This window comes from Pelophylax lessonae (genome assembly GCF_965119305.1).
Source record: "Pelophylax lessonae genome assembly, chromosome: 1".
Lineage (NCBI taxonomy): Eukaryota > Metazoa > Chordata > Amphibia > Anura > Ranidae > Pelophylax > Pelophylax lessonae.
Window position 1 is genome coordinate 599,472,571 of NC_138768.1, and position 23,907 is coordinate 599,496,477.

General features: G+C 43.1%; 1 protein-coding gene across 1 annotated transcript in view; it reads left to right on the forward strand.

The window, feature by feature from the left end:
• The first annotated feature begins 7,089 nt into the window (after positions 1 to 7,089).
• The window catches only part of BANK1 (B cell scaffold protein with ankyrin repeats 1), a 530,319-nt gene continuing 513,501 nt past the window's right edge, over positions 7,090 to 23,907 (forward strand). The window contains exon 1 of the mRNA XM_082243568.1: positions 7,090 to 7,200. Within this exon, the coding sequence (XP_082099694.1) occupies positions 7,194 to 7,200 (7 nt within the window). The 5' untranslated portion in view covers positions 7,090 to 7,193. The remainder of the gene's footprint in view (positions 7,201 to 23,907) is intronic.

Here is a 23,907-nt window from a genome sequence, read left to right on the forward strand (position 1 = left end):
GGGTACACTAGGCCTGTACATGTTAAATGTGAACAAGTCCACTTCAACATAAATCACACCTCTCGTTCTGCAGCTACACTACTCAGTAACACACAGCGGGACGGGTAGGTTTCAGCCTGCTAAATGCAAAGCACGTTTGTGCTGCTATTGTCACATGTGATCGCTCCCCCTCCAGCCACAACAGGAGATAAACATATTGTCCTTACTTGCTTTTTGTAATCATTCTGAACTGTACATGCCCATGATTATATATTGTACCCGCTGTATTTTGCTGTAATTCAGTATTATAAATATAAATATTCCTCATTCTGCTGCAGCTTCGCTCTTTCTAACAGCAATCAGTGCTTGTATCGTGTATATGAGCACATCTCTAGCCGCAACGCAGAAAAAAAGAGAAGGGACATGCTGCTTTACAGCAACATGTGGCACAAGTAAATGTCGGCATGAGAAAAAAACAAAAAAGTGCAGCACTAACTTACTAATCAATAACACAATAATGGTGGAACCCTAATGCATGGAAATCTCAATGAACTTCAATATTACCCCATTTCTGTGATATGTAACGTCACAAATAATACACATCAAACAAAAAATAAGACATAAAAATTAAACTTTGCAGGGATGATAGAACCCACCCCCATACAGATATTTGCCAGTGGACGGTGTCAGTAAAGCAGTGGGCAGTGTTCACTTCTTATCAGTGCAGCCTATCAGTGCCCATCAGTGCAGCGTTATCTGTACAGCCCTCATCAGTGCCCATAGTGCAGCTTGAAAGACAGGGAGGAAAGCCGCTCAGGTGGATGTATCCAAACCCGGTGCAGGTCAGATCCGCCGTCCAGGAATATGCAAATTGGAATGTGAGACCGCACTCAGGGTTTTTGATGAAACCAATAATTTTCTTTATTCCTCAAAAGTATAATAGACAGACAGTGTACAGGAACAGACGTGTCCGGTTGGCGCGTTTCACGACATGACTAGTCGCTTACTTATAACCACACACTGTATGGAGGTTGGGCTTGTGAAATGATCACAGAGGCCTATGATCCTATATAGAAGGATCACAGGAGCTCTATGATCATTTCAGAGAGAAGAACAAGCTGTTTACAACAGCTGACCGTCCTTCTCTCTCAGCGGGGAGTGATCGCAGGTGGCAGGCTGCAATTGGAGCCGCCTGCCCCGTGCTTCGGAGTCACCGCTGCCGAGTGGTAGTGGGAGCGCGCCACCGGCAGCGCGCTTGCCCCCTAGCTGCAGGCGCGCGACCAACATAGACCTACGTGAGTTCGTGCAGGAGGTGCTGTCTGCCGCAGTAAAACTGCGGTGGGCGGTCCAGAAGTAGTTAAAGAGTACCTCCTTTTTTTGTTGAGAAGAAAGCATTCCCCCTGGGTGTTTTATGTACATTGCAAGGATTTTAACAAAATTTGTTGCAGATTCCTACCTTTTGTATATATATGCTGTTGTAAACACAGCTGACCGTTCTTCTCTCTGAAATGATCACAGAGCGCCTGTGATCCTTCTATATAGTTACTTACATTAAAGAATACCGCCTGCCGTTTAAAATATACCGGGGTTATGGCAGCTATCTGCTGCCATAACCCCGTTATTTAATGTCAAAGTTCCGATGTAAATATACGGTGGGCGGTCCACAAGTGGTTATAAGCTAATAGGCGTGGGTTTGTCAAACAAATAACATGAGGGCTGAGCACTACTCTAGGGTACAGTTCCACTTGAAGACCAGACTGTTTCATGCTCTTCCAGTCCAGACCATTTTTTAGCGGCTTGCTATGGTGGCACTCAGCAGGGGAAAGGAGCCCAGAGCGCTGGCAGGAGACCCGAGAAGATGAGGATCAGGGCAGGTAACTAGGACATGTTTGTCATTTTTCTTTGGATACTTGGGCAGTAAAAAGCTCGGATATGGTAAAGGCACAAACTATCTGGAAATTTAAAAGGTGGAATGATTGCTCTAGGTAATTATATTTTCTATTTTTTTCTACTTAATTCACCTGTGTTTGTTTATTTTCCTATGTCTTAAAGCGATTTTTAAGTCTAGTTTTTTATTTTTTATTTTTTAATATCAAACATGTTATACTTACCTGCTCTGTGCAGTGGTTTTGCACAGATTTTCGCGTATTCCCCTCTTCTTGGGTCCCTTTTCTGTGCTCCTTGCCCCTCCCCCCTGTTGAGTGCCCCCCCCAGCAAGCAGCTTAATATAGGTGCACCCGAGCCGAGTCACAGCTCCCTGTGTCCATTCAGATACGGAGCTGTGACCTGGCCCCGCCCCCTCTCTCTACTGATTGGCTGACTGACTTTTATTGACAGCAGCAGGAGCCAATGGTGCCACACTGCTGTCTCAGCTAATGAGGAGGGGAGTCCTAGGCAGCTGAGAAACTCCTGCAAGATTGCTGGATAAAGATGGACTCAGGAAAGTATTTGGGGGGCTGAGGGAGGCTGCTGCACACAGAAGGTTTTTTTTATGTTAATACATAGAATGCATTAAGGTAAAAAACCTTCTGCCTTTACAATCCCTTTAGGTTTTAAGCTTTGATGCTCTTGAATTGTTTACCTTTGGTCTGTTCTTTGTATTAACACGTTTATTTTATCTTTTAGAGTAAATGGAGTGGATCGAATAAAAGCGTGGAGGGACAGATAAGGAGGGAATTGTGTGGGTGGTTGTGAGAAGATTTTGTACAATTTTGTTTGGTGTGGGATGGTTATGTATATGTGAAAGGGGGGGGGAGATGATATGACATGTTATGTTTGTATTTTGATTTTATGATGAGCTGTATAAATTGCTTCTTGAAAATTATGTTATGTAAGTTTGATTTTATTTTGTGAAAATTTTAGGAAAAATTAAAAAAAAAAGGTTCCCTTCAGTTTCTTTCTTATTAACAGCTCTAACATTTTGGACTTCCTGTTTTGGTGAACATGGACAACAAGACAAGAACTTTAGCGCAAATCTCCCCATCAAGGAAACAGCAAATTGGTCATAAGGGAACTGGGCATGATTGCTTGCTATTTCAGTGCAGCAAAGGCAGAATGAACAAAAGAAAATACAAGCTCACTGGATGTCTGGCATGGACAACAGGCACTTGCAGCCTGTTTCAAGAGGCAAAACATAAGGGTGTGAATGTATTGTTGAGATATACTGACTTTTTTAAAATTTTGTTCATACATATACTTGAAAGAGGAATTTTACTCAGATTAAAAAAATAAAAGTCAGCAGCTACATATACTGGGGCTACTGACTTTTACATTTTAGGTACTTACCAGTGCATGAAGCCCAGTGTTGTCTTCCCACAGCCATCTTGGATTTAGGGAGCTGTCTGTGACTTCCTAGGGAATCATAGCCAACTCTCCACTGCCCATGCATGAGATTGCATGATACAGTTAGACTGGCCCTGTGGCCTCTTGGGACATGTGAGGTGTCCCAGGGGGCTGCAGGTGGGATGAGGGACAGGACAAGCCAAATCATTCTCACATAGGTGAAAAGAGAGGAAGTGGAAGATGGTACCTTTCAAAAAAAGTACTTTAGAGTGAAGGTCCACTTTACCACTTGTCGACCTCTCTATAGCAGTTTTACTGCTACAGGGTGGCTGCTGTGCGCAGGATCACGTGTATATGTGTATATATATATATATATATATATATATATATATATATATATATATATATATATGATCCTGCACTTCTAGGTAACGGGTGCCAACGCGTGCCATCGGCGGATCGCTCCTGCTGTGCTTATACAAAGCGGGAGCCGATCATCACTCGATGTCCACCCGCCATTCAGAACAGCAGTCTGCCTATGTAAACAAGGCAGATTGTCATTCTGCCAGTAGAGAAAGCATGGATCCTGTGTTTATGCAAAGCAGGCACAAGGATCCACGTCTTCCCCTAGTAAAAGCACCTCCCACACTGTAAAAAAACACAGGCTAGCCACATGGTTAACCCTTTGATCGCCCCTGATGTTACCCCCTTCCAGGCAGTGTCATTAGTACAGTGACAGTGCATATTTTTAGCCCTGTTCATTGTAAAAAGTGTCAAAAGTGTCAGTGTCCAATTTGTCTGCTGCGATATCGCAGTCCCTCTATAAGTCACTGATCGCCACCATTACTAGTAAAAAAAATAAATACAAATGCTAAAAATATATCCCATAGTTTGTAAATGCTATAACTTTTGCGCAAACCAATCGATACATGCTGTTTGCGATTTTTTTTTAACCAAAAACATGTAGCAGAATACATATTGGCACAAATTGATGAAGACTTTTTTTTTTTTACATTTGTTATTGGATATGTTTTATAACAGAAAGTAAAAAAATTTGTTTTTTTCTTTCAAAATTATCGTTTTTATTTTTTTTTTATAAAAAACAAAAACGCAGAGGTGATAAAATACCAACAAAGCATTTTATTTGGGTACAGTGTCGCACGACCACGCAATTGTCAGTTAAAGTAACGTGGTGTCGTATCAGATTATTTGGCCTGGACATGAAGGGGTGTAAATCTTCCAGAGCTGAAGTGGTTAAAATGCCTATGCACTGAGAAACTAAACTAAAATGTTTATAAAAAACAAGCCAGCATAAGGTGCCAAAGGGTATTCAATTTTTTTTTGATCAGAGATGCAGCCAAGAGGCCCATGATCACTCTGGATGAAGTGCAGAGATCTACAGCTGAGGTGGGAGACTTTGTCCATAGGACAACAATCAGTCGTATACTGCACAAATCTGGCCTTTATGGAAGAGTGGCAAGAAGAAAGCCATTTCTTAAAGCTATCCATAAAAAGTGTCGTTTAAAGTTTGCCACAAGCCACCTGGGAGACACAGAAAACATGTGGAAGAAGGTGCTCTGGTCAGATGAAACCAAAATCAAACTTTTTGGCAACAATGCAAAACATTATGTTTGGCATAAAAGCAACACAGCTCATCACCCTGAACACACCATCCCCACTGTCAAACATGGTGGTGGCAGCATCATGGTTTGTGCCTGCTTTTCTTCAGCAGGGACAGGGAAGATGGTTAAAATTGATGGGAAGATGGATGGAGCCAAATACAGGACCATTCTGGAAGAAAACCTGATGGAGTCTGCAAAAGACCTGAGACTGGGACGGAGATTTGTCTTCCAACAAGACAATGATCCAAAACATAAAGCAAAATCTACAATGGAATGGTTCACAAATAAACATAGAACTGAAAACTGCTGTTCACAAACGCGCTTCATCCAACCTCACTGAGCTCGAGCTGTTTTGCAAGGAGGAATGGGCAAAAATTTCAGTCTCTCGATGTGCAAAACTGATAGAGACATACCCCAAGCGACTTACAACTGTAATCGCAGCAAAAGGTGGCACTACAAAGTATTAACTTAAGGGGGCTGAATAATTTTACACGCCCAATTTTCTCAGTTTTTTATTTGTTAAAAAAGTTTGAAATATTCAATAAATTTCGTTCCACTGCATGATTGTGTCCCACTTGTTGATTCTTCACAAAAAAATTACAGTTTTATATCTTTATGTTTGAATCCTGAAATGTGGCAAAAGGTCGAAAAGTTCAAGGGGGCAGAATACTTTCGCAATGCACTGTATATATATATATATATATATATATATATATATATATATTTATATATATAATGTACATGTTCACTTAGGGGTAATTGGACATCTTCACTTAGGGTGTACTCACTTTTGTTGCCAGCGGTTTAGACATTAATCACTGTGTGTTGAGTTATTTTGAGGGGACAGTAAATTTACACTGTTATACAAGCTGTACAAGTGTTGTCACATGAAAAGATATAATTAAATATTGACAAAAATGTGAGGGGTGCACTCGCTTTTGTGAGATTCTCTCTCTCTCTCTCTCTCTCTCTCTCTCTCTCCCTCCCTCTCTCCCTCTCTCTCCCCCTCTCTCTCTCCCCCCTCTTTCTCCCCCCTCTCTCTCTCCCCCTCTCTCTCTCTTTCTCCCTCTCTCTCTCTCTCTCTTTCTCCCCCTCTCTCCCCCTCTCTCCCTCTCTCTCCCTCTCCCCCTCTCCCTCTCTCTCCCTCTCTCTCTCCCCCTCTCCCTCTCTCTCCCCCTCTCCCTCTCTCTCCCTCTCTCTCCCTCTCTCTCTCCCCCTCTCCCTCTCTCTCCCCCTCTCTCTCCCTCTCTCTCTCTCCCTCTCTCTCTCTCTCCCTCTCTCTCTCTCCCTCTCTCTCTCTCTCCCTCTCTCTCTCTTTCTCCCACTCTCTCCCCCTCTCTCCCTCTCTCTCCCTCTCCCCCTCTCCCTCTCTCTCCCTCTCTCTCTCCCCCTCTCCCTCTCTCCCCCTCTCCCTCTCTCTCCCTCTCTCTCTCCCTCTCTCTCTCTCTCCCTCTCTCTCTCTCCCTTTTTTTTTTTATATTTTTAGCAGAGACCCTAGAGAATAAAATGTCAGTCGTTTTATATAATATTTTATGTATTTCTGTCACACTGTATTTGTGCAGCGATCTTTCAAAAGCAAATTTTTTGGAAAAAAAATACACTTCAATAAATTTAAAAAATAAATAAACAGTACATTTAGCACATTTTTTGGTATACTGTAATGTGAAAAATGATGTTACCCCAAGAATTGTGAACTTTATTCTAAGCCAAAAAAAAATCATGATTCTGATTTTATCCAGAATCCTGCAGCGCAATAGGCATGCTTATGGGGGTGAAGGGGGGCAGCTTTCTAGAGTGCTTAGAATCGTTCAGTAGTGAAATATAAATAATACCTAAATGATACCTTTTGATAAAAATAAATGATACGTTTTCCACTTTATAATATTAGTATAAATGGTATTACTTTGTGTACACTTTGATAAAAAACATGCTCTCTGACTTAATTGAAAATATTAATTGGTAAACAGAGTTTGCTACATGCATCCTATCTTTCTATACATGTATTTACAACACAGAAAAAGTATAATTTGCTTATCTGTCAGCACCTGACAAAAGACACAGATGGATGAACATATATTTCAGCCAATACTTCACGTTGTGTCACTTTTTTAACCCATGTATACAAATTTACAGCAACTTCTTCTTTGTTCTGCTGTACGCTTTCAGGAAGTATGCTCTGTTAGTTAGTTAATAACACCAGGAAAGTGGAGCTATAGATTTTCTGCAAGACAAGTCCAGCGTACACTGAACAAAATATAAATTACTGATCAGGCTGAAGGCTGCACTTTATCAATATTGGCTGAACCGAAAATGACAGGTATGTTTTTGTTGAAACAAATCTAGTTTGCTTGTAAAGTTGCATTCTCATACAAAGAACAAGCAAAGGTTTCCTTATTAGAGAAGTGTTGGTTTACAGCAGCTTAAATGCAGACTATGTAAAAGTTACTTCTCTATATCAATGTGAAGCTTTATTTGAATACATGTGTATCTTGTAATGAACAGTATATGTTAATGAATTTTAGGCATTTGCTTGCTCAAATCGTTATGATACCAAAATGTTAATACTGCCAATTTTTTCTATTTTGTATCAACAATCATTATATTTAAGTTCTCCTCTTTCTGTCTCTCTACACCTGCCTTTCTCATCCTTTTAACATGGAGGAACCCCTGAAAAATCTTTCTGGTCTGAAGAGATACCTGCTAATAATTACTATATCTACAGTTCAGTATATATGTCAATATTTTGCACGTGTATTTTATATATACAGTATCTCAAAAAAATGAGTACACCCCTCACATTTTTGCAAATATTTTATTAATTATTTTCATGTGACAACACTGAAGAAATGACACTTTGCTACAATGTAAAGTAATGAGTGTACAGCTTGTATAACAGTGTAAATTTGCTGTCCCCTCAAAATAACTCAACACACAACCATTAATGTCTAAAGCACTGGCAACAAACGTAAGTACACCCCTAAGTGACAATGTCCAAATGGGCACAAAGTGTAAAAATTTTGTATAGCCACCATTATTTTCCAGCACTGCCTTAATCTTCTTGGGCATGGAGATCACCAGAGCTTCACAGGTTGCCACTGGAGCCCTCTTCCACTCCTCCATGATGACATCACATTGCTGGTGGATGTTAGAGACCTTGCCCTCCTCCATCTTCCATTTAAGGATGCCCCAAAGATGCTCAGTAGGGTTTAGGTCTGGAGACATGCTTGGCCATTCAATCACCTGTACCCTCAGCTTCTTTAGAAAGGCAGTGGTAGTCTTGGAGGTGTGTTTGGGGTCATTATCATGTTGGAATCCTGCCCTGCGGCCCAGTCTCAGAAGGGAGGGGTTCATGCTCTGCTTCAGTATGTCACAGTACATGTTGGCATTCATGGTTCCCTCAATGAACTGTAGCTCCCCAGTGCCGGCAGCACTCATGCAGCCCCAGACCATGACACTCCCACCACCATGCTTAACTGTAGGCAAGACACACTTGTCTTTGTACTCCTCACCTGGTTGCCGCCACACACACTTGACACCATCTGAACCAAATAAGTTTATCTTGGTCTCATCAGACCACAGGACATGGTTCCAGTAATCCATCTCCTTATCCTGCTTGTCTTCGGCAAACTGGGGCTTTCTTGTGCATCATCTTTAGAAAAGGCTTCCTGGGATGACAGCCATGCAGAATAATTTGATGCAGTGTATGGTGTATGGTCTGAGCACTGACAGGCTGACCACCCACCCCTTCAACCACTGCAGCAATGCTGGCAGCACTCGTACGTCTATTTCTCAAAGACAACCTCTGGATATGACGCTGAGCATGTGCACTCAACTTGTTTGATTGACCAGGGCGAGGCCTGTTCTGAGTGGAATCTGTCCTGTTAAACTTTTGTATGGTCTTGGCCACTGTGCTGCAGCTCAGTTTCAGGGTCTTGGCAATCTTCATATAGCCTAGGCCATCTTTATGTAGAGCAACAATTCTTATTTTCAGGTCTTCAGAAAGTTCTTTGCCATAAGGGGCCATGTTGAACTTCCAGTTCCAGGGAGAGATTGAGAGCGATAACACCAAATTTAAAACACCTGCTCCCCATTCACACCTGAGACCTTGTAACACTAGTGAGTCACATGACAACGGGGGGATGGGGAGATGGCTAATTGGGCCCAATTTGGACATGTTTCCTTAGGGAGTGTACTCACTTTTGTTGCCAGTGGTTAGATAGATAGATAGATAGATAGATAGATAGATAGATAGATAGATAGATAGATAGATAGATAGATAGATAGATAGATAGATAGATAGATAGATAGATAGATAGATAGATAGATAGATACAGTTGATAGATAGATGGATCTCTCTCTTTCTCTCTCTCTCTGTATATATATATATATATATATATATATTTATTTAAATAATGAAAATGTTGATATGCAACATTTTAAAACCTGGGGGTCCATTCACCCATTCACACTGTGTACGTCAACATCTGTACATAGTTTACAACTGTGCCATGCATACATGTATATCCCTGTTGTCATCATGCATTTAAAAAGCATATTGATAAGAACAACAGAACATCAAGATGCATGATTGGTAATAACACACCTAAAAATGTATAAAAAATATACATGGAAAAATGTAGAGCAAGCATTATTCAGCTAAGATTTATTTTACTTAAGAGCAAATTTGTGAGTTCAGTAACTAATAGAAACCAACCATAACCTGTCATGCGTTTATTTACTGTTCTGAGTTACTAACTCAAGGATGACCCCTTTGGAAATGTAATTCTTTACCGAATAAGCCACAGATGTAACACTGAAGTGTTGATGGATGCTGCTATTGTTTTAAAGTAAAATAAAGGCTAATATATAGATTAGTATTTTGATATCTTGATACTTGCTTGAGATAAGTCTCATCTTATCTGCATGGTATATAGTGCTCTACTTTATATATATATCATATTGGTTCAACAACAGATGAGTGTAAGTAATTTTGTATGACTAAGCGCCGGTTCACACTGGCGCGACGCTACTTTCAGGGGCGACCTCCGAGATCGCGGTGCGAGCAGCGCGCCGCGACCTCGGAGCGGACGCCACAGACTTCATAACATTGAAGTCTATGGCGGTCGCCTCGTGGTCGCCCCAAAGAAGCTCCGGACCCTTTTTCTAGGTCGGAGCGACTTGTGTCGCTCCTATTAGAACGGGTCCGTAGCTTCCCTATGGGAGGCGACCTGCGGCGACCTGTGAGGCGACCAGGTCGCCTCACAGGTCGCCCTAGTGTGAACCGGGGCTTAATAATATGGATTTGGCTTCTTTATGTTTGTTTAGCTCAATTAAGCAAGACATGCCATCCATTACATTTCTGACATGTTTAGGTGCTGTCAGTCTGGGAGATTTGGAGGGGTGATGTACAGTTTGTATGACTGACAGCACAAAGATAACTCACAAGAATGCTTTTTTCAATGATTTTTAGTATCTACACCGGATCAATAAGAAATACAATAGGTAAATGAATGTAAATAAATGAATGCAGATCCAGTATACAGTATTGTACATGCTGCTAAAGCAATAATCATACATTTAGAACAGGCAGCTGTTTTTAATGATAATTTTTCCGACAATTATTATTATTAAGGCTCCAATATCTGATACATTAAACAGTAGGTTGATGTGTTACTGAACTCAGGACCCTGCATTCACTATACCTGGTCTCCCACAGAACATGTGAATGCAATTATTTTAGTAAATAAACTGCTAAATACCTTTTCTCATCAGCAGTATATAGCAGTCTTGTGACTTCTATCAGTGTCTGGTTAAAGCTTGTAGGAGGAGTTTGCATTTTACTCTGACTGTCCTATGAGGCTGCAAGACCCCTGACCCTCTGTCTGGACAGTGCTGATTGGCCCTGTGCTCATCACATGCACTCTCCCAAGAAAAGAAAAAAAACTCTCTAGCAATACATATCAAACTGAGCATATGCAGAGTGCCGCCAAGGCTCCGTACTATCCGCAGATGTATTAGGGACAGTATAAGAAGGAGAAGATCAGAGAAGAGAGGATCAAACAGCTTTTTGTATAACAAGCATGCTTTACTGCATTTACAGACTGATTTGACTATTGTGGGTTTAGTAACACTTTAATAATTACAATCTTTAGACAAAACAAGATCAAATACATGATACATGAGGAAAAGAGGGCTTTACCTATCTAAGCCTGCAAGAGGTAGTCAACACCAGATACAGTGATTTATTAAAGGCAAATAGGCTGTTCAGTTTGCAAGGGAATTTTCCCTTTAGAGCGTAGTTAATGAGGTGAAGCTCTGCTGACTTCCACCATCACATCTTGTTTAAGTAAATATGTTTTTTTAAATGTTTCTTGCATGCGATCGGATACTCTTTGCGATGCAAAATTTCACCTCATTCACTAAGCTCTGGGTTCAATTCCCTTGCAAAGTGAACTGTCTACTTGCATTAGTAAATCAAACCCTATAGGTAAGGGAGCTAGCTTGAGAGGGTACAAAAAAATTGGGGAAGTCATTTTTAAAGAGATGGATGTTAAAGAACTGTGAAACATGCTGAAGCAAGTCTATTAGGATAAAGAAAAAAATCCAGACCATGAAAACTGCCTGAGAGGAGTCTTGGAGATGTACAAAGGCTAAGGTAATAATTAGGGTTGAGCGAACACCTAGATGTCCGTGTTCGACGGGTTCGGCCGAACTTTAAAAAAAAGTCCGGGTCCGTGTCCCGGACTTTTACCGAACTTTTCCCGGACGCCGAACCCCATTGAAGTCAATGGGGACCCGAACTTTAAGGCACTAAAATGGCTCTAAAACACCAAAGGAAAGGGCTAGAGTGCTGCAAATGGCAGCAAAACGTAATTAAGAGCATGGCAAGTGCTCTGCAAACAAATGTGGATAGGGAAATAACTTAAAACAACAAAAAAAAACAGAAAAATAAAACAATGTTCTTCTTCATCTCTGAAGGACGAGGCCCATATGGAGTAGGAGGGAGGTTAAGGTGGTGGTGGATGTGGCGGTGACATAGGCGTGCGCACAGGGTGTGCTGGGTGTGCCTGGGCACACCCTAATCACCTAGGGCACATAGCATTGCCAGTGAGGAGATGGGAAAGATCTCCCTGGGACCTGCTCTGCTCTATTTCTCCTTGCCTACAGGTACATGGCCCCGATACATTACTCTCCCTGCTGGCAAACACATGCATGTGTATTTCAACTTTGGGGTGCACACCTTAATGCAATAGGCTGCGCACACCTATGGGCGGTGTAGGTGGAAGCGGCGGTGGAGGAGGACCAGGGCCGGATTAACAGCATCATGGGCTTGGTGCTGAGGATTTTGAAGGGCCTTAGGGCCGTGCCTTGCCATGCACCCAGAGGAGGAAGGGTGCAGCCATGCATGCCTAATTCAACATGGGATGCTGTCTCTGAAGCCCATAAACACATCCATGCATCGCCAACTGTCCCTCCTTGTCCGGCCTTCACGCTGTGTGGGGAGGTTCTGAGGGTGCTGCCTGGGGAAGCGAGCATAGAAGCCAGACTTCTGTGTTTACAAGTGACAGAAGAGCGGTAACAGTGAATATGGCCAACCCGGGGCCTATATAAAAGGTAGGGGCCTGGAGCTGCAGCTCCAATAGCCCCTACATTAATCTGGCCCTGAGGAGGAGGACGAGGTAGCCAACACTGCTTCTTTTCACAAATTTTAAATGAGGGTACACCCCAAAAGAGTGAGAAAGAGCAAAAATGGAACAATGGGTGGGTAAGGTCGGTATCCATTGCTATTCTGCATAAGGTACGGAAAAGTCCCGTGGGATCCATGCCTGGTTCATTTTAATGAACGTGAGCTTGTCCACATTGTCTCTGGACAGGCGGCTGCGCTTGTCTGTTATAACGCCCCCAGCCGTGCTAAATACCCGTTCAGATAATACACTGGCTGCAGGGCACGCCAGCACCTCCAAGGCGTAAAGGGCAAGCTCAGGCCATGTGCCCAATTTGGAGACCCAGAAGTTGAAGGGGGCAGACCCGTCATTCACTACATGTAGGCGTGTGCACACATACTGCTCCACCATGTTGGTAAAATGCTGCCTCCTGCTAAGACGTTCCATCTGAGCTGCTGGTGCTGCTGTTTGTTGTGGCGTGCTGACAAAGCTTTTCCACATTTCGGCCATGCTAACCCTGCCTTCTGAGGTGCTGGCGGTGCCCTGGTTGCGTTGGCGACCTCCTCCTCCTCCTCCTCTGCCTTGTGCTTCCACTGTGGCCCCGCTGTCAGATGGGAATGCCAGCAGCATGGCGTCTACCAGCGTGCGCTTGTACTCGCGCATCTTGCGATCGCGCTCCAGTGAGTGAATTAAGGACGGTACGTTGTCCTTGTAACGGGGATCCAGCAGCGTGGCCACCCAGTAATCAGCACAAGTTAGAATGTGGGCAACTCGGCGGTCGTTGTGGAGACACTGCAGCATGTAATCGCTCATGTGTGCCAGGCTGCCCAGAGGCAACGAAAGGCTGTCCTCTGTGGGAGGTGTATGGTCCGTGTCCTCTGTATCCCCCCAGCCACGCACCAGTGATGGCCATGAGCTGGCCTGGGTGCCACCCTGCTGTGAACATGGTTCCATCTCCTCCTCCAGCTCCTCCTCCTCCTCATCCTCCTCATCCTCCAGAACTGTGCCCCTGCTGGACAATTGCGTCCCTGGCGTTTGCGTGTGCAGGAACCCACCCTCGGAGCCCCTTGCGAATGACTGCCCTGAAAGCCTTGGAAATGTTACCTCTTCATCCTCCTCCTCCTCCTCATCCTGTGCCACATCCTCTTCCATCATCGCCCGAATTGTTTTTTCAAGGAGGCATAGAAGTGGGATAGTTAAGCTGAGAACGGCGTCATTGCCACTGGCCATGTTGGTGGAGTACTCAAAACAGCGCAACAAGGCACACAGGTCTCGCATGGAGGCCCAGTTAAATTAAATAGCGGAATAGAAAATATGATCCAAAAAAAGTGTATGTATATCACACGTACACAACCACACTAGGCCCCAATTACTATTGTTTGTACCCCTAAAAGGCTAGATGAGGAGTAGGGGGAGTATGGAACAGGCAGCACCCTCAAACCTTCAGAAGTATGAGATGAACCCCAACAACTTGGAAAGGTGGATCTCTCTCACACGTACCGACACAGACTATCCCGCAATTCAATTGATCCTCAAAGGTTTTTATTGAATAGCGGAATAGGAAATATGATCAAAAAAAGTGTATGTATCTCGCACGTACACAACCACACTAGGCCCCAATTACTATTGTTTGTACCCCTAAAAGGCTAGATGAGGAGTAGGGGGGGTATGGAACAGGCAGCACCCTCAAACCTTCAGAAGTATGAGATGAACCCCAACAACTTGGAAAGGTGGATCTCTCTCACACGTACCGACACAGACTATCCCGCAATTCAATTGATCCTCAAAGGTTTTTATTGAATAGCGGAATAGGAAATATGATCAAAAAAAGTGTATGTATCTCGCACGTACACAACCACACTAGGCCCCAATTACTATTGTTTGTACCCCTAAAAGGCTAGATGAGGAGTAGGGGGGGTATGGAACAGGCAGCACCCTCAAACCTTCAGAAGTATGAGATGAACCCCAACAACTTGGAAAGGTGGATCTCTCTCACACGTACCGACACAGACTATCCCGCAATTCAATTGATCCTCAAAGGTTTTTATTGAATAGCGGAATAGGAAATATGATCAAAAAAAGTGTATGTATCTCGCACGTACACAACCACACTAGGCCCCAATTACTATTGTTTGTACCCCTAAAAGGCTAGATGAGGAGTAGGGGGGGTATGGAACAGGCAGCACCCTCAAACCTTCAGAAGTATGAGATGAACCCCAACAACTTGGAAAGGTGGATCTCTCTCACACGTACCAACACAGACTATCCCCCAATTTAACTGATCCCCAAAGGTTTTTGATTAAATAGCGGAATAGAAAATATGATCCCAAAAAAGTGTATGTATATCACACGTACACAACCACACTAGGCCCCAATTACTATTGTTTGTACCCCTAAAAGGCTAGGAGTAGGGGGAGTATGGAACAGGCAGCACCCTCAAACCTTCAGAAGTATGAGATGAACCCCAACAACTTGGAAAGGTGGATCTCTCTCACACGTACCAACACAGACTATCCCCCAATTTAACTGATCCCCAAAGGTTTTTGATTAAATAGCGGAATAGAAAATATGATCCCAAAAAAGTGTATGTATATCACACGTACACAACCACACTAGGCCCCAATTACTATTGTTTGTACCCCTAAAAGGCTAGGAGTAGGGGGAGTATGGAACAGGCAGCACCCTCAAACCTTCAGAAGTATGAGATGAACCTCAACAACTTGGAAAGGTGGATCTCTCTCACACGTACCAACACAGACTATCCCCCAATTTAACTGATCCCCAAAGGTTTTTGATTAAATAGCGGAATAGAAAATATGATCCCAAAAAAGTGTATGTATATCACACGTACACAACCACACTAGGCCCCAATTACTATTGTTTGTACCCCTAAAAGGCTAGGAGTAGGGGGAGTATGGAACAGGCAGCACCCTCAAACCTTCAGAAGTATGAGATGAACCCCAACAACTTGGAAAGGTGGATCTCTCTCACACGTACCAACACAGACTATCCCCCAATTTAACTGATCCCCAAAGGTTTTTGATTAAATAGCGGAATAGAAAATATGATCCCAAAAAAGTGTATGTATATCACACGTACACAACCACACTAGGCCCCAATTACTATTGTTTGTACCCCTAAAAGGCTAGGAGTAGGGGGAGTATGGAACAGGCAGCACCCTCAAACCTTCAGAAGTATGAGATGAACCCCAACAACTTGGAAAGGTGGATCTCTCTCACACGTACCAACACAGACTATCCCCCAATTTAACTGATCCCCAAAGGTTTTTGATTAAATAGCGGAATAGAAAATATGATCCCAAAAAAGTGTATGTATATCACACGTACACAACCACACTAGGCCCCAATTACTATTGTTTGTACCCCTAAAAGGCTAGATGAGGAGTAGGGGGAGTATGGAACAGGCAGCACCCTCAAACCTTCAGTATGAGATTGTGTTCACTGTACCCCACAAAGATTGAGTTCACTGCACCCCACAATGATTGTGTTCACTGCACCCCACAAAGATTGTGTTCACTGCACCTCACAAAGATTGTGTTCACTGTACCCCCCAAAGATTGTGTTCACTGCACCCCACAAAGATTCTGTTCACTGTACCCCACAAAGATTGTGTTCACTGCACCCCAAAAAGATTGTGTTCACTGCACCCCAAAAAGGATGTTGTTCACTGCACCCCAAAAAGGATGTTGTTCACTCCACCCCAAAAAGATTGTGTTCACTGCACCCCACAAAGATTGTGTTCACTGCACCCCAAAAAGATTGTGTTCACTGCACCCCAAAAATGATTTTGTTCACTGCACCCCAAAAAGGATTTTGTTCACTGCACCCCAAAAAGGATGTTGTTCACTCCACCCCAAAAAGATTGTGTTCACTGCACCCCAAAAAGATTGTGTTCACTGCACCCCACAAAGGATTTTGTTCACTGCACCCCAAAAAGATTGTGTTCACTGCACCCCAAAAAGGATGTTGTTCACTGCACCCCAAAAAGGATTTTGTTCACTGCACCCCAAAAAGATTGTGTTCACTGCACCCCACAAAGGATTTTGTTCACTGCACCCCACAAAGATTGTGTTCACTGCACACCAAAAAGGATTGTGTTCACTGCACCCCAAAAAGATTTTGTTCACTGCACCCCAAAAAGATTGTGTTCACTGCAGCCCAAAAAGATTGTGTTCACTGCAGCCCAAAAAGATTGTGTTCACTGCAGCCCAAAAAGATTGTGTTCACTGCAGCCCAAAAAGATTGTGTTCACTGCAGCCCAAAAAGATTGTGTTCACTGCAGCTCACACACAGAAAAATGGATGTGGATCACTGACACCTGCCTATCTCCAATCCCACACCACACAGCAATATCGATTGTAGTTTGTAGAACACAGTTTCCCTAAAATTCAGCAGACTCTGTCCCTAACAGGATTGAGAAGAGATCGTAGATCAGGATTGAGTGCAGACCCCACCCCCCACACAGCAATATCGATTGTAGTTTGTAGAAGACACTGACCCTATATAATTCAGCAGACTCTATCCCTAAAATGCCTACAACTCGCCCTGCCTAAACACTCCGACATGTCCCTCAATTCTATCCGGACACAAATGGTTTTTTCCTGCCTATCTTTCCCTAATCAGCAGCCAGCACGTTGATGTGTGCTCTGTCCCTGAATCTAAGCAGCATAATGACGCCGCTGCGGCTGCCTCGAACTTATAAAGACTTGGTCACATGCTTCAGACGGCCAATCACAGCTACTGAGACATTTGCAGGCATGGCTGGGATGGCTTAAGGCACACCAGTTAAACGATTGTTGATTGGCTGTTGAAAGCCCGCCATGAAAAGAGCGCCAAAGCATGCAAAACCCGGAAATAAAACGACCGAACACGGATTTTTACCCGAACATACAGTAAAGTGTCCGTGTCCGTGTTCGGGTACAAAAAATCCAATTATTCGGTACGAACACGAATAATACAGTCCGTGTTCGCTCAACACTAGTAATAATGTATTAAGCAGGACAGCGATGAAACCGAGAGAATGGCTTTGGGTTTATTTATGTCAGAGATCAAAAATAGAAGAGGGACACAAGCTGTACTGCGATCTATAGGGAAAGGGAATGGGTTGTTTGTTGGTGGCGTTTGGGCGCCCATGGACGGAGCTAATAGCATGACATCCTGCTGCCACACCGAACAGTTATTGGTGGTGTTTGGGTGCCCTTGGACGGAGCTAATAGCATGACATCCCGCTGCCACACCGAACAGTTATTGGTGGTGTTTGGGTGCCCTTGGACAGAGCTAATAGCATGACATCACGCTGCCACACCGAACAGTTATTGGTGGTGTTTGGGTGCCCTTGGACGGAGCTAATAGCATGACATCACGCTGCCACACCGAACAGTTATTGGTGGTGTTTGGGCGCCCATGGACGGAGCTAATAGCATGACATCCCGCTGCCACACCGAACAGTTATTGGTGGTGTTTGGGTGCCCTTGGACGGAGCTAATAGCATGACATCACGCTGCCACACCGAACAGTTGTTGGTGGCCTTTGGGTGCCCTTGGACGGAGCTAATAGCATGACATCACGCTGCCACACCGAACAGTTGTTGGTGGCGTTTGGGTTCCCTTGGACGGACCTTATAGCATGACATCACGCTGCCACACCGAACAGTTGTTGTCAGAGTTTGATGTAAGTGTACAAGCAGCTTTTCTTTATCTGCCAATTTTGTTTTTAACTAGGATGTGGATTTTTATTTTTATTTTTTTATAGCACGTTGTACCATTGTGAAATAGTATTAAATACTACACTATGATACCTTACTTTGTCATTGCTGGTATCTTATGAGTACAAGTGTATACTGTGCCCCCAGTAGAGAGGAGGATTGTTGGGAGACCAGACTGGCAGAGAGTGAGAGTGAACATGTCCAATGATATTGGAATACGCTTATGTTGGTGCTCTACTCTTCAGCAGCATAGCCTAGTGGCGAGTGTTCAATCCTTCTGTTTGGTGGAAGGATTTTCATGGTGTATTTTGAAGCTTGTGAAGGAAGTCAATTGACACGGAGTAAACTTTATTTATCGTATTTACACAAGAAGTCACACTCACTTGGAGTGAACTGTTTGTTTATCGTATTCACATTGTAGATCACTTTACCCTCTTGCCGACCATCCGCCGTACTTATACGGCAGCAGGTCAGCTCTGTCATTTTGAGGGACAGCTAGTGGGGACACCTGCCGATTGGCCACAGGGGTAGCCAATCGGCGGGTCCGGCAGGCACGATGTCCACCAGGAACTCGCAATCGCTGCCCGTGGAGACAGAACAGCGGTCTTCCCATGTAAACACGGCAGATCACTGTTTTTTCAGTAATGAACACAGGGATCCTGTGTTCCTCCTATTTAGGAACACAGGGCTCTGTGTTCAACCAGCAAGCCCTTCCCCCACACAGTTAGAAAGCAACCCCTAGGGACACATTTAACCCTTTAAAAACCCCTGGTGTTAACCCCTTCCCTACCAGTATCAATAGTACAGTAACAGTGCATATTTTTAGCACTGATTACTGTAGTAATGTCACTGGTCCCCCCCCCAAAAGTGTGAAAAATGTCGTTAGGTGTCTGATCTGACCACCGCAATGTCGCAGTCCCACTAAAAATTGCTGATCGCTGCCATTAATAGTAAATAGATAAATAAAAAAATAAAAATGACATTAATCTTTCCCCTAGTTTGTAGACGCGATAACTTTTGCCCAAACCAATGAATATATGCTTATTGGGAATTTTTGTTTACTAAAAATATGTAGCAGAATGCAAATTGGCCTAAAATGATGAAAACATTTGATTTTTACATTTTTTTTATTGGGAATGTTTTATTGCAGAAAGTAAAAAATATTTTTTTTTCCCCCAGAATTGTCGCTTTTTTTTGTTTATAGCACAAAAAATAAAAGTCGCACAGGTGATCAAATACCACCAAAAGAAAGCTCTATTTGTGGGAAAAAAAGGACATCAGTTTTATTTGGGTACACCATCACACCACCACGCAATTGTAAGTTAAAATAACGCAGTGCTGTTTCGCAAAAAATGGCCTGGTCATTTAGGGGGTAAAACCTTCCCGTCCAGAAGTGGTTAATCACTTTAGAGGATTGCAGAGGATAAATATTCAGTGTAATAAGGGGGTTGTCTGTATGTTATGGTCACGTGTGAGTTTGAGGTGGAGGAACTTAACTGTCTTGCACAGAGTCCTGACCTCAACCCGATAGAACACCTTTGGGATGAATTAATCCAGAGACTGAAAGCCAGGCCTTCTTATCCAACATCAGTGCCTGACCTAACAAATGCACTTCTGAAAGAATGATCAAACATTCTGATAGACACTCTCCTAAAGCTTGTGGACAGCCTTCCCAGAGAAGTTGAAGCTGTTATAGCTGCTGGGTGGACCAACTCAATATCGAACCCTACGGAATAAGACTGGGTTCATGTGCATGTAAAGACAGGTGTCCTAATACTTTTGACAATATAGTGTATATAAGGGTCTCTTTAACACTGTAACTGATCATTACAAATTATAGCCAACTAAATAAATCTCTCTATGGTGCACAAAGGCAGGCTATTGTGCTGAACCTATACTGTGTATCCGAGAAGTAGAGTTTGTGCTTCACAAGCATTTTAAAAATAAGGTGGTCTGGGGTGGGGGAGATCAATGTGTGATCAGAGTGCAGCAAAAACATATCAAGTCCAACATTTTACAATTCCTTTTTAAATTGAGCTCCCTCCCTCCCTTAAATTGAGCTCCCTCCCTTAAATTGAGCCCCCTCCCTCCCTTAAATTGAGCTCCCTCCCTTAAATTGAGCCCCCTCCCTCCCTTAAATTGAGCCCCTCCCTTAAATTGAGCCCCCTCCCTACCTTAAATTGAACTCCCTCCCTCCCTTAAATTGAGCCCCCTCCCTCCCTTAAATTGAGCCCCCTCCCTCCCTTAAATTGAACTCCCTCCCTTAAATTGAGCTCCCTCCCTTAAATTGAGCCCCCTCCCTCCCTTAAATTGAGCTCCCTCCCTAAAATTGAGCCCCCTCCCTCCCTTAAATTGAGCCCCCTCCCTCCCTTAAATTGAACTCCCTCCCTTAAATTGAGCTCCCTCCCTTAAATTGAGCCCCCTCCCTCCAATTGAACTCCCTCCCTTAAATTGAGCTCCCTTAAATTGAGCTCCTTCCCTCCCTCCCTTAAATTGAGCTCCCTCTTTCCTTTAAATTGACAGTTATTTGAGTACAGTGTTTTTATTTTTCACAGTAGTGTTCTTTTAGGTAGGAGTGCCAGGTTCACACTATAGCGATGTCAGGCATCTCATGAGATTTGCACCGCACTGCTCTGTAAAATCACATGAAATGTCTTCAGACCAAACTTGTTGTGAGCATGCTCCGAAACCGGTAACCAGCCATTCTACTGCCCATTCCTTGTCTACGGCCGCACGGTCCTTCTGTGAGGTATGCGTTTCGCCGCAGCCACACTCTGATTCAGCCCCTGGATTGGTTTAGGCTGCTGGCAGCTTCCACAATGGGTACACGGTGAATTAGGAAGGACGCCGGGTCATGACGCTCCACTTTTTGCTTTTATGTAAGTCTTGATATGAGCTTAATAAATTTGTTTTTACTGCTTCACTGAGTGGCATTTGTTCCTGCTGCTGTCACTCAAATCTTGTGAGGAGGGAGCAGGGGCTGGGCCATGCCACACTATGGGGTTGATTTACCAAAGGCAAAAAAAGACTGTGCACTTTGCAAAGTGCAGTTGCACGCTGTAAGTGCAGTTGCTCCAGGACTTAGTAAATGAGGTAAGGCTTCACTTTGAAAAGAATACCCAATCACGTGCAAGGAAAATAAACAAGACAGCATTTTTGCTTGCACGTAATGATTGGTTGGTGTGAGTCAACAGAGTTTCTGCTCATTTACTAAGCTCTGTAGTAACTGCTCTTGCAGAGTGCAACTGCACTTTGTAAAGTGCACAGTAAATTTGCCTTTAGTAAATCAACCCTTATGTGTGTCTAAGGACACACACAGCCCTGCTCAAGAGTGTGCCTGCATGTGTGCCACCATAGGAAGCAGATTCCTATAATGGCACATGGAGAAGAGGAGAAGCCTAGGCACGGGACCCCTGAAGAGGAAGATTGGGGCCACTCTGTGCAATAAGTATAAAACAATTTTTAATCTTAATTAAAAAATTAGAAAAATGAGCCATTAATCACTGGTCAGCTTATTTCTTATGGGAGACTTTAGTGGCATAACCTATCTATACCTGCATCTGAGTTGCCAAGTCCATCCCACTGTTATAGCCAATATATATTTGATGAGCTATCAGCAGATACATTTCCATAATGCAGACTAAAAACTAACAATTGGGAGTTCTGCTGTACGGGGTTGAAACTTTTGTTATGACTGTTTTTTATGAATACTGGTGTTTGTTATAGGCGTGTGTGTGGTGTTTTTGCACAGGAAAAAAATAAGTTTTACATTCACATTTATTGTGTTCATAAACACCATCAAAGTGTATATATATATATACTGTATATAAATAAATAAGGCCCCCTACTATCAATTGTGGATAGAGTAGGGAATGGTTAGAACCCCTGTCATTTTTTATTTTGTGTGTCCAGCTGTGGAGATTTCCTTTCACTTCCTGTCCTGGAGATAAAACAGTTGTCATCAGAATAGATGTCCCAGTTGTAGAGTTCTCCTGTATTACTCTTCCAGTGGCGAATTTCCAATTTTGGACTTTCCATCTCTTTCTGTTCCAGACAGCAATAAAACCTAACAGAGGCACTCATGGATCGGAAGGATTTGCCCCCTTAATGACCAGGCCATTTTTTGTGATTCGGCACTGCCTTACTTTAACAGACAATTGCACGGTCATGCGAAGCTGTACTGAAATAAAATGGATGTCCTTTTTTTCCCACAAACAGAGCTTTCTTTTGGTGGTATTTGATCACCTCTCCGTTTTTTTATTTTTTGCGCTATAAACAAAAAAAGAGCGACAATTCTGAAAAAAAAACCCAATATTTTTAACATTCTGCTATATAATATCCCCCCCCCCCCCCAAAATGTAAAAATCTAATTTTTTTTTAACATTTTAGACCCCGGGCTATGGTGGAAAGGCAGCAGCAAGGGGGACACATCACACTGACAGTAATGTCTCTTGTACTGATTCTTTTTATTTTTTTACTGCAACTTTGCTTTAAAAGACCACTAACACATTGCGAACTGCCATTATTCAGCTGCATGATAAGTGGGTTTCTCTAGTGCTGATGCTTGCTAAAATCAACAAAACATGATATTTTCATTTATTAACCACTTCTGGACCGGAAGGATTTGCCCCCTTAATGACCAAGCCATATTTTGCGATTCAGCTCTGCATTACTTTAACGGACAATTGCGCGGACGTGCGTCGATGTACCTAAATTAAATGGATGTCCTTTTTTTCCCACAAATAGAGCTATCTTTTGGTGTTATTTGATCACCTGTGCGATTTTTATTTTTTGCGCTTTAAACAAAAAAAGAGCTACAATTCTGAACAAAAAACAATATTTTTCACATTCTGCTATATGACATTCTCAAAAAAAAATTAAAAATCTAACTTTTTTAACATTTTAAGCCAACTTGTTTTCTGCTACATATTTTTGGTAAAAAAAAAATCACAATAAGCGTATTTTGATTGGTTTGCGCAAAAGTTATCACGCCTACTAACTACTGGAAAGATTTATGTCATTTTTATTGTTTTTTTTTTTTTTTTACTAGTAATGGCGGCGATCTGCGATTTTTAGCGGGACTGCAACATTGCAGCGCACAGATCGGACCCCTAACTGACATTTTTGACACTTTTGGGGGGACCAGTGACATTACTAAAGTAATCAGTGCTAAAAATATGCACTGGCAGGGGAGGGGTTAACACAGTGGGTGATCAAGGGGTTAAATGTAAGCCTATGGGAGTGATTCTTAATGTGGGGGGGGGGTGGGCTTTTGAAATGATCATAGAGACCTGTGATCCTATATAGAAGGGTCACAGAAGGATCACAGGCGCTCTGTGATCATTCCAGAGAGAAGAACAGTCAGCTGTGTTTACAATAGCTGACCGTCCTTCTCTCTCAGTGGGGAGCGATCGCGGTTGACCGGCGGTAATCGGAGCCTCCGGCCCCATGCATCTGATTCCCCGCTGCCAAGCTTTTCCCCTAGCAGCAGATGCGCGACTGACGCAGGGCTACGTCGGTTCACACAGGAGGGGCTGCATGCCGCAGTATATCTGCGGCCGGCGGTCTGGAAGAAGTTAATAACTATAAATAATTACATACTTAGTCTTATAGTTACATAGTTAGTCAGGTTGAAA